Source organism: Mugil cephalus, chromosome 11 (assembly GCF_022458985.1).
Source record: "Mugil cephalus isolate CIBA_MC_2020 chromosome 11, CIBA_Mcephalus_1.1, whole genome shotgun sequence".
NCBI classification, from domain to species: domain Eukaryota; kingdom Metazoa; phylum Chordata; class Actinopteri; order Mugiliformes; family Mugilidae; genus Mugil; species Mugil cephalus.
The window spans coordinates 16,893,963-16,908,847 of NC_061780.1; the positions used below are offsets into that span (position 1 = coordinate 16,893,963).

Genomic DNA, 14,885 nt, shown 5'->3' on the forward strand with positions numbered 1-14,885 from the left:
GTGTGTTTGAGGGTGCACTTGCCTTGCTCTGTGTGATCCGGTGTGTTTGGATGCGTGAGGTGAGTAAGGAAGCAGCTACAGCAGTGAGTAGGTGCTGCTGCACCCTGGCCCCGGCTGCACCTACATCCTCCAAGATGGCCGCAGGGCCACAGGTGTCAATCACTGCTAAGAAGACTGCCGGGACCACCCGGGTTAGCCTTGAAAGAGACTGAAGAAACCGAGAGATAAACATCCATTCACATGCAGAGGTAACGTCATTCATGAATTATGATACCATCCCTCTGTAATGTCATTGCCGTTGAAGACCCTGATGTTAAAACGTTGGAGCATTCAGAAAAGCCAATGGCACAGAATGATAAATGACCTACAGATGTGTTTTTAATGTGTGAACCCTCTATTAATGGACAGTGACGTAGTCCATTCAGATATCTCATGTCATCTTCTGGCTGGAGCTTATCCCAGCTGTCATTGAGCGAGACGTGTGGTACTCCCTGGACAGGTTGCCAGCCTATCGCTGGGCTAACACAGAGACAAACAACCATTCACACTCACACTCACACCTAGGGTCAATTTAGAGTCACCAATTAGTCTAACGAGCACGTCTTAGGAGGTGGGAGGAAACCGGAATATCCGGAGAAAACCCACACAGACTCAGGGAGAACATGCAAACTCCACCAAGAAAGGCCTGAGCTGCTGTGCCGGCCCATCCAGATATGAGGTAGAAAATGTAAGTTAACACGTTTGCAAAAAACTGAAATATTTCAGAACTGTTCTTTTTGATTTATCACAGTAGATTGACTAAGTGTTTTTTTATGTGTGGAGGGAGTTTGTGTAACATGAAAAATATTTTGATTATAAATAAATAAATATATATAAATATAAATATTTTTTTCTGAACTTTTCAATGTCATCTGCTTGACTTAATGGTAGTATATCTGTACACACGCACATGACCGTGCATGTGTATAGGTATTTGGACTTACGGAGATGGCCGTGACTCTGACAGCTTCCACGGTGGAGTGGGTGAACAGGTACCACAGGGCAGAGCCAATCTCCGTGGTAACCAGTTGGTGAGTGGGGCCAGACACAGTTGTGGAGATGTTCTCTATGGCTTTTGCAGCCATATGATGAACAACAGAATTATCCTGTAAGAGAAGAGGCAAAACACCCAAATCATGCATGATAAATCTGGTTCAATGACTGTGAAGTGCAAAAGGTATATAATATATAAAGTATGGTACATGGTAAGCAGATAGTATTTAATGAAATTTTGAATTTAAATGACCAATGTGTAGTAATTAGTTGTATCTAGGAGTGTAACTTAATGAATATCCCTCACATTACCTTACAAGTGTGTAGGACAACCTATGGCGGGCACTAGACAGTCAGTGTTTGGTATGTACCATCTAGGCCACTGTAGAAATATGGGAGTGCTACATAGCCACCTCCGTCAAACTACACCTACTTTCTATGTACATATAAAGGCTTCAGCAAGACCACGGATTGATAAAATATCTCATAACTTGAATCAAAAGTCTTCACCACCACCACTATGATGCTGACCCCAGTGACCCTCCTAAGCATATTCTTTAAAGAGACAAGACCAGAGAATAGCAGGTAGAAGCACAGAAACATTGACAGAGACACTGCAGAGAAAGGAGATGTTACTTTACAGCTCTAGTTACCTGCACACATTAGAACATCCAGGTGTTAGACGTCTTCTATTATTACTGGAAAGGTGAGGTTTTATACTGGAGTGTCAATGTGCACGTGCGTCCCGACACGTCAGCTTTTGATAGTGATTTGTGTTGTTGTGTGAGGATGTCTGAGTGTTTGTGTTTATGCTGTGCGTATACTGTAGGTGCCAACACACCTTTGTCTCCGTAGAGAATAGTTGTTTGTGTTCACACAATGGGGCCAGGCTAATGAAATATCTGCAGCTGAGGAAATTAGTTTTCCAGGAAAGTCATTGTGGGGAAAGACAGGAAGTAGAACAGAGGTGATTGCCTCTGTCAGGTTATTATTGTGTTTCACTGTGTTACATCACTTAGACGCTTCTCTCTGTAGATATCAGATACAGTAGAGCCCATTCATAAAATACAGTGACATATGTCTGTGGCTGAGGTTCATATTCATAACAGACACATTCATTTCTGAAAGTTATTGCGGGTGGCACATAATGGCATATTAACTGACAACATATTTGTGTCAATATGAAAAACACAACACAGAAGTAATAAGGGACACAGTACAAATATATAGCACTATACGCATTTGTTCCCTCTCAGATGCCACCATCATGAGTTTTTTCCTTCTTATTTGCTCAGTTTTTATCAAAGAATCTTTGGGACGTACAGTTCATACACTGTCAGTGATTTGTGTCGTGTCCTAAAACCCTCAAAGCTCAAAATACTCAGCAACGTGACACTACAACAGTACAGAACAGATGAAACATAACACAGAGTACAAACAACATAAAAACAAAGTCAGTTCAGACTTTAAGGTGTTTGGGTGAATTTCACAAAAGCCTTTAACTCAGTCCACCTGTCTGCTCAATGTATTCATGTCAAAATAATGTCTCTACGTTCCTGCTGATGTCATTGAACCTTTGGCGCGAGGAAAAATGTTGATTCTCTGGCATTTAACCGTGCATCAATGGTCAGGATGTGATCAGTGGTTTTTAACATTATACATCAGACACATCACATTCAACCTCACGGGAACTCTAATTATAACTGATAACTTAAATAACCAGCCTAATAATCCAATGTAGGACATCACATTGTGTATTCAACACTGTGGGACTATATGCTGAACGACAGTATAATGAATCCTCGGGCACCCCTCTGGGAACTAGCGGAATGGTCTGTTCCAGCATTCCCCAGGCTGTGCGGGCCAGCTCACTAATGAGCCCACGGGGGAGCACCCACAGTCTGTGTGTTTAACAGACGGCAGCCCTGCCAGGAACTACACAGAGATGGGAGGTGTGTTAAAGAGAAAGAGAGAGGGATAAAGTGAGGGAGCTATCCTTACATGTGGTGAGAAACAAGTCGCTCATGCAAGAAATTCATCATTATGAGGCAGAGGGAGAAATGCAGGAGACAGAGGAAAAAGTGATTTATTCTCATTATAACGTCTCCCACTATGAGAAAAAAGTTCATCCAAAAAGCACACTCAATATATTATACCTAATGTCCTATTTAAACCTCGCATCTCAAAAAAGTTAAGGAATTACAGTTAGATTTATCCAGTGGCTCCTCTAAGGTCAAGAAGATACTTTTGGGGCTTTTGCATCTGTATTAGGTAGAAAGGCAGGAATCAAACCCACACTGCAATGAGGACCATAATTTCCCAAAAACAATATTGCAGCTAGTGAAAATGCTGAGTGGCTAGTAACTTTGGAAAACAACTTGCCACAGTGGCTCGTAAATAAAAAAAAGTTAATGTCAAGCAGGGCGGCTGTGACTCAGTAGGTAGAGCAGGTTGTCCATGAACTGGAGGGTTAGTGGTTCGATCCCCAAGTGTGTGAATCACTGCGTTTACATGCAGAACTTAATCGAGCCATCCTCGAAATTCGACTTTCTCACTACAGTCCTTGTCCCAGTTTAGATGCAGCGCAAGAAAATCGAATAACTGTTCTCCTCTTCCACACTAGGTGGCGATACGTGTCTTTTCAGCGGGTTAATACGGCCCAATTTCCGGCTGGTCTGTTACGTGATATAATAAACAAGAGTCGGTTATGCGGCAGACCGGCATTTCAAACCACAACTAGACGGATAATACTGCATTTTTTGATCACGTACGTAATGTTCGCGCTACTTCTGGTGCAGGTAAGATCCGCGCTGTCCCTCAGACGGTTCTTCTAGCGGCTCCGTTTCTCTTCTTCTTCTTCTGCGATCGGCTTTCTTGAGTGTTTTTGTTCCGGGGTCACACGCCAGCGCAGCGGTCGTGGAGCATGCGCACACGCATTATCCGATTGAAAAGTCCGATTCAATCGCATTATCTGGGTGTCTCAATCGAACAATGAGAACTCCGGAGAATCGGAGTAACGTGTTTACATGCACTTAATTTCTCCCGTTATACTCCGATTAAGACATTAATTCGTTTTTTTTTCCACGTGCATGTAAACGCACTGAATGTGTGTGTGCCCTTGTGTGAGCGAATGGTTGGATGTGTGACTGTAAAGCGCTTTGAGTACCAATAGGTAGAAAGGTGCTACATAAAAACAAAACCATTTACCCTCACCAAGCCCTGATAATAATTATTATAATTATTATTTTTTAATGATGTCCTGTTAGAGATTATAAATGCCTCTCTGACTCATCCCTTCCACGATGAACAACACGAGTTGAAAACATTTTGCTCTACTTGAAGCAGAGTTGTCATGGGCAGATCTAATTTACTGACATACACTGTTTCATACATCCAGGCATGATTTTTAAATACCTACTTATAATTATTAAACATAGATATAGTTCTCTGATTCTTCAATTGAGGGTTTTCTAGGTTTGAAGTCAGTAATTTCTTTTATTTAACAAGTCCATCCAGTTTAAACAAGATTTCTATCTTTTTCGTCAGGTTACAACACAACTAACCGACTTCCTGGCAAGAGGGTCAGAGTGAAAATCTCTTTTATTCTACAGCTCAGCGCTGACAGAGAAGATTTACATGCTTTGAACCCCTGGCTAGAAAATGTTATTTTCAAAGGCTTAAAAGGCTAGGCAGATATGGAACAATAAAATCCTGTCTTCATGCGTTGATCGGGGGATTAGTTTTATATCCAAACATGTTTGCACCTGTCTTCTGAGTCTCAGGCAGAAAGACATACAGATCACAAAAACTACATGGATTTACTTGAGTGTGTATGCCCGTGCGTGCACAAGTGCTCGTGTTCATGCGTCTGATGTGGTTTCCCTCTGTAATTAGGGTCCTTTAGAAGCCACTGCACCTGGTTTTGAATGAGCCCCTATGGCAAAGACACAGACGCCATCTACCAGCCTCACACAGCACACATCTAACACCACTAATGGCCACGCTAGAAAGAAGACACTGGTTAACAGGTGAGCAGACAGAGTGGGGCAAGACGCACTAGCAAGGAGACATGTGGACAAACGAACTAAAAGAAGTGATAAGTAGATGCACAAATAAATGATAGCACAAATAATATGTCAGCAAAAAGGGAAGAACATGTAAATTAATAGGACAAAAATACAAAGAGAAAAAGCTGGTAAAGAAACAGACACTTAAGCAAATAAAGTGAATTTTGATACAGAAAAAAAACATGGCAAAGGGTAAAAGATGAGAAAAAATATAAACAGACACCAGACAGTGTTATTAAACTTCATTTTCCTTTGGGCTGTCTAAAGATGGTGGCCCATTTAAAAATGCATGACATACTAAATGTCCATTATTGTTTTACACAGTCTCTCAACATTCACACATTGTGTGTGTCCTTGTTCGTGAGCGTGGATTGGTCATCCTATGTTAGGACCCATGACTGTCTTTTAGAGTCCCCTCTCTGTTCTCTCCTTTGTGGAAGACAGTGATAAATCATTAATAGGCTCACCACCATTGCTGTGTCTGTGTGCGGATGTATGGATCCGTGGGTGAGTGTGTGAGGGGGATTTCTGCCTTCTGCCCCCTGGCTTCTATCACTGCAATACTGTTCACACATCATCTCTGTTGCACACACACACACACACACACACACAGATTTTTCATCATAGGCAGCTGAAGAATCATCTTGTTCAGGCTCATAAATAATTTCCTGCAGCTCAAGTCTGGCCTGGAAACCTGCCTTTCACTCCATGCCATCCACTCCCCCTCTCCAAGTACAACTCTCTCTTCCTCACTCCGTCTCCCTGCCATCTCCCCCCGCCTCTCCCACGACACTGATCCTTCCTTCTTTCTTTCTTCCTCTCTGTCACTCCCCTGCCTTCCTTTCTCCACTGGTTAAGCCAACACGCACTCTTTGGCTCCGTGCCGCCCCCATCCTCATCTGAGCCCTTCCTCTCGTACAACAATCTGTATCCCTCTCTGCAGTTCTTTACTTGTAAATCAGGAAAGCTTCAGCAGCAGCGGGAAGGGGCTGGGGTGATCCAGCAGGTCAGAAAACGCATCAAAAACATACCGCCTGGAGCGCATTAGACAGGGTCATGGTGCTGCACATCAGTGCTGTCATGCAATAATCAGTGCACGGCTCTGGATTCACATTTAGCTCATTGGGAGACGATCTCCTTCTATTAATATTAAGCAAGAAATGAATCACTAAATATTTGACTCTAGTAAATATGAACAGGTCATTTCAAAACAAGCTCCAAAAGTTAATGACAAGAGGTTTTAACATGTTCTTTTAATAAGCAGTACAGTCAATTTACTGACTGACCACTTCAGTGAAGTCACGTTAAATATACATTTTGTCTTTTTATAGCAGGAAAAGCCAAAGTGACAACTGTGAGAAATATGAAACAAGCAAGATCGGTCGGCATCAGTTATGTATTCATACACATCATCTGAGTGCTACTGGTGCTCAGATCATGAGTCAAACAACTCTTTTGAATATCCCTGCAAAACTTCGAAACGATCTGTGATGGAAAGAGGAGGCACCACGTTGGTGACACGGTTTGGACTTGACTTTTCTGATATTTAAACTAATAAGTTTGAGAAATCTTCTGCTTATGGAAGGTCAGTTATTCATCAAGCGTATTTTAGAAAGCGTGAGGAGAGTACAATCGTGGATGACTGGCAGAATGATCTTGTTGGAGAGAAACGTCATGAGTGCACAAACACTGTGGATGTTGCTGCACGTAACGGTTGGTTTAATGAAGAAGCAATCACTTTGCTTAGGTTTCAATCATAATGACAATGATTGGTGATGAAGACCAAGAACTTGATAGTGTGGATGCTAAACCTAAAGATGAAACTGAAGTAAACTGGACAGCCCTGCCCTGCAGCAGCCATGAAACACCAGCGGTGGCACCTTCTTCAAGTCCAGTGGCTGTAGGATCCATGAGGAAATTAAGTCTCTTTGAACTGTTTGCCGTCTCAGACAATGAAGCTGAAGCAAACCGTGTCTGGAGGAATTAGGAGGAGCAAGAGGAGGAAGGTGACCAGATGAGCAGCAAGATTCAGACGCTGCAATAAATCTCCCAACAGGGAAAAGGCAGCAAACAACAGTTGATGCCTCAGCTATTTACACTAATATATTATTTTCTTTAATTCATTCATTTAAATTCTTCAAAATTTGTGGAAACTTCCCTTCTTCATTGGTTTTTAGGTTTAGGCTAAAATATTTAGCCAGTGGTATTGTTCACTTTTGTCAAAGAATATAATCAAAGCTACCATGAACCTGACATAACATTATGACCACCTTCCTAATATTGTGTAGGTCTCACTTGTGTTACCAAAACAGTTGTGACTCATCAGAGATGAACATGGACCTACTGTTGGTGTCCGGTGGTGTCTGGCAACAGGATGTTGTTTGTAGAGGCCTTTGGGTGCATGTGTGTGTGCAATTTTGTTGAAGTATCAGGCCCATGGGACCAAGGAATATAATATAAAACCAAATGTAATTCAAGTGGACATTCAACAGCTCAAAGCGGAGAAAGAGAGCAAGGCAGGTTGTGTCTGGGGATGAGTGTCTGGTCCCCAAAGCTGTGTGTGTGTGTGAGTAGTGCGTGTGTGTGTGTGTGTTTCCCTCACTGTACTCTCACAGCTCAATAATGATAAATAAGTCAACCTCCTCTCTCCTCCCTACCACCCCTCTCCTTGCTCCTGTCACACACACACACACACACACACACACACCCCTCCTCTGTTCATCTACCCCCCCCCCCCCCCCCCCCCAACTACACTCCCAGTGGTAATGAAGCAACAGTATCTACGAGCTGACAACTGCGCAGACCAGTTTCATCTATATTCATCCTGCTACAGCGGGCCACCACACTCAGACCCTTTCTGTCAGAGACAAAACAACATCCATAAATTTCCCCCTCTCCCTCCACCACTTCACTGTGTCTGCTGGTCTCCACACAACCACCAAATTTTCCTCATTCGGCAGCAACACACTCTTTTCACAGCGGACATTTTGACTTGTCGTAGTGGGGCAGGCGCATTAATGGTGGCGTTACACTTAAGGTGGTCCGGCTGTTGTGTATTCTAGTTGACTGTCAGGATATTACTGGAACCGAGCCTGAACTAAGCTTTTCCTACTATAACAATACAGTAAACAACTAGAACCAACATGACAACTCACATTTCTGTTATGCCTGCACCAAATTAAGGGGGGGAACATGGGCATTTATGAATATATAGGGTCCGAACCAATAGCAGACCAGGTCAGTCTCTGATCATGAGTAGAATTAGCGTGTTTTACTGTTAAACCCAACTCATTTGTTGAGACGGACTAATATCTCAATATCAAAGGCAAATTAAACAGAACATTACATTATATTTACAAAAGGCAAACGAAAGAAAACTAAAGATGCAAAGAAAAAAAAAAAATCAGGAAACAGCAATCTACATTTCCGCCTGTGTTTCTGCTCCATCTACTGTACGTGCATGTCTGGAGGGTCCTAATTGCTGCCGAGGTCAGGCTGCTGAGCAGTAAAGGGCTGCGTTTGATGCAGGTAAGAGCGTGTGTGCAAGCATGTGTGTGTGTGTGTGTGACTGCTCTGCATGCCCTTGACTTGCAGCTGGCAAACAACGCTTTAGGCCCCCACAGCTGCCTCATCATTACTGTTCACAGGGATCCCCTGCCACACACTCGTACACACAGTGAGGGAGACTTAGTCACAGCTACACAGGCACAGACACAAACAGACACACGCAGACATACACAGAGACACTCACCCCTTCCCGCAGGCTCCTCATTAAGCCAGTGTAGGCGGCAGCGGGAACGAACCACAGTCCCTCTGGGGAGCCTCTCTTCTCCTCCTGATAGGAGGCATAGAAAAAGAGAAGGAGAAAGGGTGAGGCGGAGGGGGTGCCGTTAGTGGGGTGGGGGCAGTAGAGGAGCAGAGCGGGAGAGAGATGGAGAGAGAGAGAGAAAGGGAGACAGATAAAGTGGAGATGCACAAAGAGCAGAGGGAGGAAAAAGGGCAAGAAAGGGTCATGTCAGAGAGGAGGAAAGAAAGCGAGAGGAGTCAAGACGTCTTGATTACTTGGTTATCGTGTCTGTACATGAACCTGCTTCTAAACATCGTCATCATAATCAAATGATTCCTCTTCAACAGAAATCTATAAATATACAGTATATATTTAGAAACATTTGTTATATGTGTTTCCGGACGCTTTCAAGACACTGGCAATGTTTTAATTTGGTTGTTTTGTCCATCTAAAGTAGTAGACTTAGACTTAGACGGACTTTGATGCTAAATTAACTGGCAGTAGTAGCTTAACTGCCACAAAAAGATGAGCTGTTACACAGCTGGATAGAATAAATGTGGCATTTATGCTACAAAAATGACTATTTGTCAAAACTTATTCACTTGACAGTGAATGAATGTGAGAACTCATGATCTCAAAATACTTTTTGTATATGTTCCCAGAAACACAATTGTGATTATTTCAACAAATGTTTCTCTTTCTATGGATCCATGATGCGCTCCACTGCTGCTGCGTTAGGCTCTAGGCTCCGTCTAACCTTGAGGAAAACAGCACTGGAGGCTATACAGCAGCTAATCGTTGTCATTGACTGATGGAGCAGAATAAGAGAAGAGTGAGGCAGAGGATTTTGTCTGGGGACACTTAAAGGACCATTCCACATTCCACATGACATTATACAGGAGGAGTGGGTCCATACGCTGGGAAAGGTTCACAGTAAGCTGGGATTTCAATACAACTGTTTGTAATAGAAAGTGACTTAACTGGCATTTATTGGAATGAAAGTCTCTGAGAGCGCATGAACAGTTTGTTCTGTCTTTATTGCAACGGTGTCTGAAACTATTGCTCACTGATGAGAGTACTACAGTATTCATACATGTGCATCACCATGAAATCAGAGTGAGATTTGTGAACCGTCAACTTCTCTGCCAAGTATCAGAATCAGAATTATTTAATTAATCTTTTCATTATAGCTGCTCCTACTCAAAGTGTAAAAGTGTTCAGAACAAAGAGCAATGTAGGCAATAAGAATATCAGTATGTTAGAATAAGTAGGCAATTAGAATAAGAATACAAGTGCATTCACTAGAGGCCCGTGTCGTGTGCAGCATCAAATCAAATCACAGGTACTCGTAAAAAACTGTTAGTTTGCTGCTTCTTGTTTATTTTGCTGTTCGCTGTGACCAGTGGTATTAAACCACACTGGCTCTTATTATGTCATGCTTTACATTACCACAGTTCACCGTACCTTACTGTACCCGCCATATGGCACTAGACTGATAACATTTTGAACTATCTGTCCAAAGTTTGAAAATGTGAGGAAGGAGGCAGCAATGCAGCAGAACAAAGTCCATCAATAGATTCTCCAATGAATGTGTGCAATTTAAATAACTACAGTTTTGGGATCTATTTTTTTTTTTTTTTTTTTTTTGCAAAATTGAATATTTTGTGGCAAAGAAGTCTGCACAGCATTAAAAGTTGTCAATATCACAGACAGAAGAACAAGATCTCAAAAACTACACATTATGCAGGTAGCCTTACAACTATTCAGCAGCTGACCTCTAATTAATCACACTCATTTATTAAGGTAAAAAGGCAGCTCTTCACCCTGAAAATGAAGCCAGTACTAAACATGAAGATCATCTCTGAGCTTTCTCAAGGTAAAAATTGCTACAGAAAAGTTGATGAATTGAGTTTACATACAAACAGATCCACATGACTTCTTCATGCATTTGTGTCAGTACATGTCAGCTTCAACAAACTTCAGATCGAGCAGAAAGTAAGAGTGTGTGGCTCTTAAAGCTAGAGCTAGAGCAATATTTCTGGCAGCATATCAATAAACAGTCAGGGGCAACTCCGTGAAAATATTTCTAAACACGTTAAACCATCTTCTACTATCTAAAGCAGCCAACAACAAATAATGTGATCTCTTCTGTCCTTCGACTTTCTGTACTGGTAATAATTCTGTTACAAAACATTACAGCTGTTCAGCGTGCAGTCTCTTCTCTTTAGCAGCAAGATCTTCATAAATAATTCTACTTGTGAGGTTAAGTTTCACAGCTATTGTGTATACGGAGATAAATCCTTCATTACTCCTCAATCTATCCTTCAATTAATACTCAGAACTACAACCGAAAACATCAATGGTCTCCTTCAGCAGGAGCTGAAAAGTCAATTTATTAGGAGCTTCTACAGGACATTGAGATTCTCTATGGCTTCGGAAGAGTAAAAGGTGTAATCAGGCAAGCTAATTGATTTTTGAAGGTTATCCAGCGGTCGTGTAAATAAAAATCTTACGCTTAACCAACTTGCCTGGCAAGATTGAGGTTAACCAGAAATAAATTGGTATCACCTTTTCTAATGAAGTCAAATGAGGCCTCCTCCACTTTTCTCGTGTAATTTCCAGGGCTGGGGGTCAATTACCTTTCAGTTCAATTTACTCACCATGTAAATTTAAACTCCATTACATTATTTTTGCATGCAGTGCTTAACGCATCTTGATTCACCAAGTCAAAGGGAAATCATATCATTCCTACATTAGAGTTGGAAAAAGAGAGGCTTTACAGTGATGATGATTTTCACAGTTGGTAACCTCTTAAATTAATCCAGATATATGAGATATTTACAATCAACTATCAGCTTGTTTGCTCCACCATCCTACTATTGTCTGAGCTTATGAGTTACCAGCATGTAATAACGTCAATCAAAATATCTGAACTAGAGTTTTAATTATTGTTTATAATATTATCTATTTAATGTAACTGTGGTCACGAAGTGCATCATCATAATAATGGACCACAAGGAGATAATATATGTCATTGTGTTGCCATTCTTTTTTGCTATCTCAGTATTTGAATGTTTTATTTCTGTATCTTTTTGGTTTCACTTAATGTGGTTTTCCATATAACACACTAAATAACACTTCATTTCTGCTGAACTCAGAATTGATTTCATCACACACCGACCTCCATTTCACGACGAAAAGTATCAGAAAAAACATCTTAACAAAGGAAAACTTGAAAAAAGAATATTCTTGCCGCCTATGGAACCTCTTTGCAATCACTGCCTTTTGTGTAACTGCGGGCAGTTGAGCGGGCGGGAATCAATTTCACATTTTATAGATGTGTTTGGAGCCTTTATTATGTTTTCTGGAGATCAATAAACTGCATTATGTCTGTCTCTTTCTATCTGTCTCTTCATATTGGTTTCTGACATGCAGGGTGTACCTGGGAGGAGATGAGGTAGAGGAACTCCCCAAGCGGTGGCAGCAGGAACTGCTTTATTTTACTGTTCCTCAGATTATCCCTCAGCAGGTCTGTCAGTGTGGACACAGCCTGGAAAGAGACAGGTACACTTTTATATAACGTTATACACACAAAAAAAACAGGCTTCATGATCTATAAAACTGAGAATTATGAGAAAATTATCAGAATTCAGTCAACAGCTCTTTAACTTTTAAGTGTTTAAGGTTTTCCAAACTGTGATTTGTAATTTGGCTGAAACATATGACCCACAGACATCCACAGATGTTTGGTGTTAATTTGGTTTATTTATAGTCTGGCCTTTACCCAGTTGAACTAAGATCACGTGGGTGACCTGGTCAGACATTAACAAATCACTGGCCCCAGAAAGACCTCTGCACAGTTTACTCATATGTTTAGCCACAGTGAAACAAAGTCAGCACAACCACAACAAATCATAAATTGTTGCAAATACAAGTCAATGCTCCATATAAAAAGATGCGCTGTGACAGTGTGAACTGACAAACAACCAAAACTGATGACAAAACAGACAAAGCGAAAAAAAAGAAATTGGTTGGAAAAAGAAGAAGAGGAGCAAGAGACAAAATATCAATTGGCAAAAAGCATCAATAATTTTACTTAAAACCGAGGGAAGCCAACTTCTCCTGGCTTCGTGACATTTAGAGGGAGGCTGTTTTACGCATTGTACAATCCTGAATAATTAGAGAAGAAAAATAAAGAAGAGACAAAGTCACACAACAGAGAACCGCCGAAACTGTTAAGAAGAGTGTTTTTATTTAATGCCAGCTACAATCTTATAAAAAAGAGAGGAAGCATGGCTTTTCTTGGCCTCCAGGAGAAAACACCACTGAAAACCACACACACAGGAGAGCACACATACACATACTTCATGCACCACATACATTAACACCCAGGCATAATAAGAGTACATGCAAACACATCATTTGGTCCACATATTCATGCAATTATAAACACTTGTAAGAAAAGCGCACTGCACTCACACATGCAAACACACATAGAGTTAAGTATATGCAGAGACAGCCTTGCTGGCTGGCTGCTTCCTGGCATTAGCATTAGCGCCAGCCTCCCCCCTCTGTGATCTGATGCAAGTTCTGCCTCACTCCTCTATCGCTCCTGCTCTCTCCGCCACTTTTTCTTTTTTTCCATCTTCCTCTGTTCTCTCCATCTCCTTACTTTGCTGTTTTTCTGTCTACTTCTAAACACACACCGCATAGTATGTGCTGCTCGCTCTCTCCATCTCTCACCTACATCTTCTCCTCGCATTGGCTTGTTTTCTCAGTCTCTCACCTCCAGCGAGTCTAAGCCTAAGGTGAGAAGTGGAACCCGTCTCTCAACATATCTGTTCCATGATGGCTCTCAGAGCACTGCAATACTGAGCAGGACTGAGCGTTACAGTCAATATAATCTGGACAGAAGCCAGCAAGTTTTAGCTAACCTTCTGTATCACTATTAGCCTATCAACAGTACGTTAACGATTAATCTCTGCTTGGCCTACTACTCTCCCGCTCCATTCCTGAGCTGAAACCACAAATAATGTGGATGGCTGAGAGAGGAACAGAGACTCTGAGGTGTGTTAGAAACTGGTCATGCAGCTGCTCTCAGGCAGAGGGTGCTGAAAGACCTCGCTGTGGCCACAGGGAAAAGCAAACATACACGCGCACACACACATACACAACTATGTTCCCAGAGAACTCATTATCATTATTTCGCCATCAACACCTCAGATCAAACACCGTACGCAAATGCACCCATAAACATAAACATATGCGCTTCATTAGCATTCATAAACAGCACAACACTATAGCGACAGAATAAAAACTCCACCCAGGATAGATATTTTGCGCTTCCATGCACAAATATGCCACAAACAGCATACTGAGCAGATACTGTAACACGTCTACTCTTACGACAACCAGGCACGTCAAGAAGAAAACAGAAAACAGATTGGTGGATTATTGATTTTATAAAGAAGGAGCCGACTGTTTTACAGGACACAGAAAGAGAGTATAAAGCTGTGTTGCAGCATTGCAGTCATGGGTAACCTTCTTATCTTCAAGCACCAGCTTCCCACCTAAATTTGCTTTACTTCCTAAATTTCATGCTAGCTTTAAACTGAGATAACCTAAGATTGACCCCAGCGTAATGTACCTATGGACGCAATGGAAAAAACAACACACGAAATGTGCAACTCAAATACAAAAAGCAAATATATAATATAGCATGTATCATATTTAAATTGTTTATTTAATGAAGAGAGGTCAAATGCAGCTTAGTGCAGGAAATACTACTGTTACATTGCCCATTTGGCCGGAAGAATATTAATCTGTACTGCGCACTGCAGAGCCGGATTTGAACTCCCAGTTTTTTTTTCTTGCAAGATACAGTACATTTAGAAATGCTGCAAGCAGTGTTTTCCTGGAGCCAGTGCCTTCTGAATATATGTTCCTAAAGATCGCTGTGAGCTTTTAGAAAGCATGATCCACATCTAACATCCAGCACA

At 41.6% G+C, this 14,885-nt stretch overlaps 1 protein-coding gene across 1 annotated transcript in view; it reads right to left on the reverse strand.

Annotated features, from left to right (window-relative positions):
- ulk4 (unc-51 like kinase 4) overlaps positions 1 to 14,885 on the reverse strand; it is a 64,707-nt gene that overhangs the window by 40,650 nt on the left and 9,172 nt on the right. Inside the window, exons 18-21 of the mRNA XM_047599930.1 lie at positions 12,329 to 12,436; positions 8,851 to 8,934; positions 984 to 1,145; positions 23 to 208 (exon numbers count right to left, since the gene is read on the reverse strand). Of these exons, the coding sequence (XP_047455886.1) occupies positions 23 to 208; positions 984 to 1,145; positions 8,851 to 8,934; positions 12,329 to 12,436 (540 nt within the window). The remainder of the gene's footprint in view (positions 1 to 22; positions 209 to 983; positions 1,146 to 8,850; positions 8,935 to 12,328; positions 12,437 to 14,885) is intronic.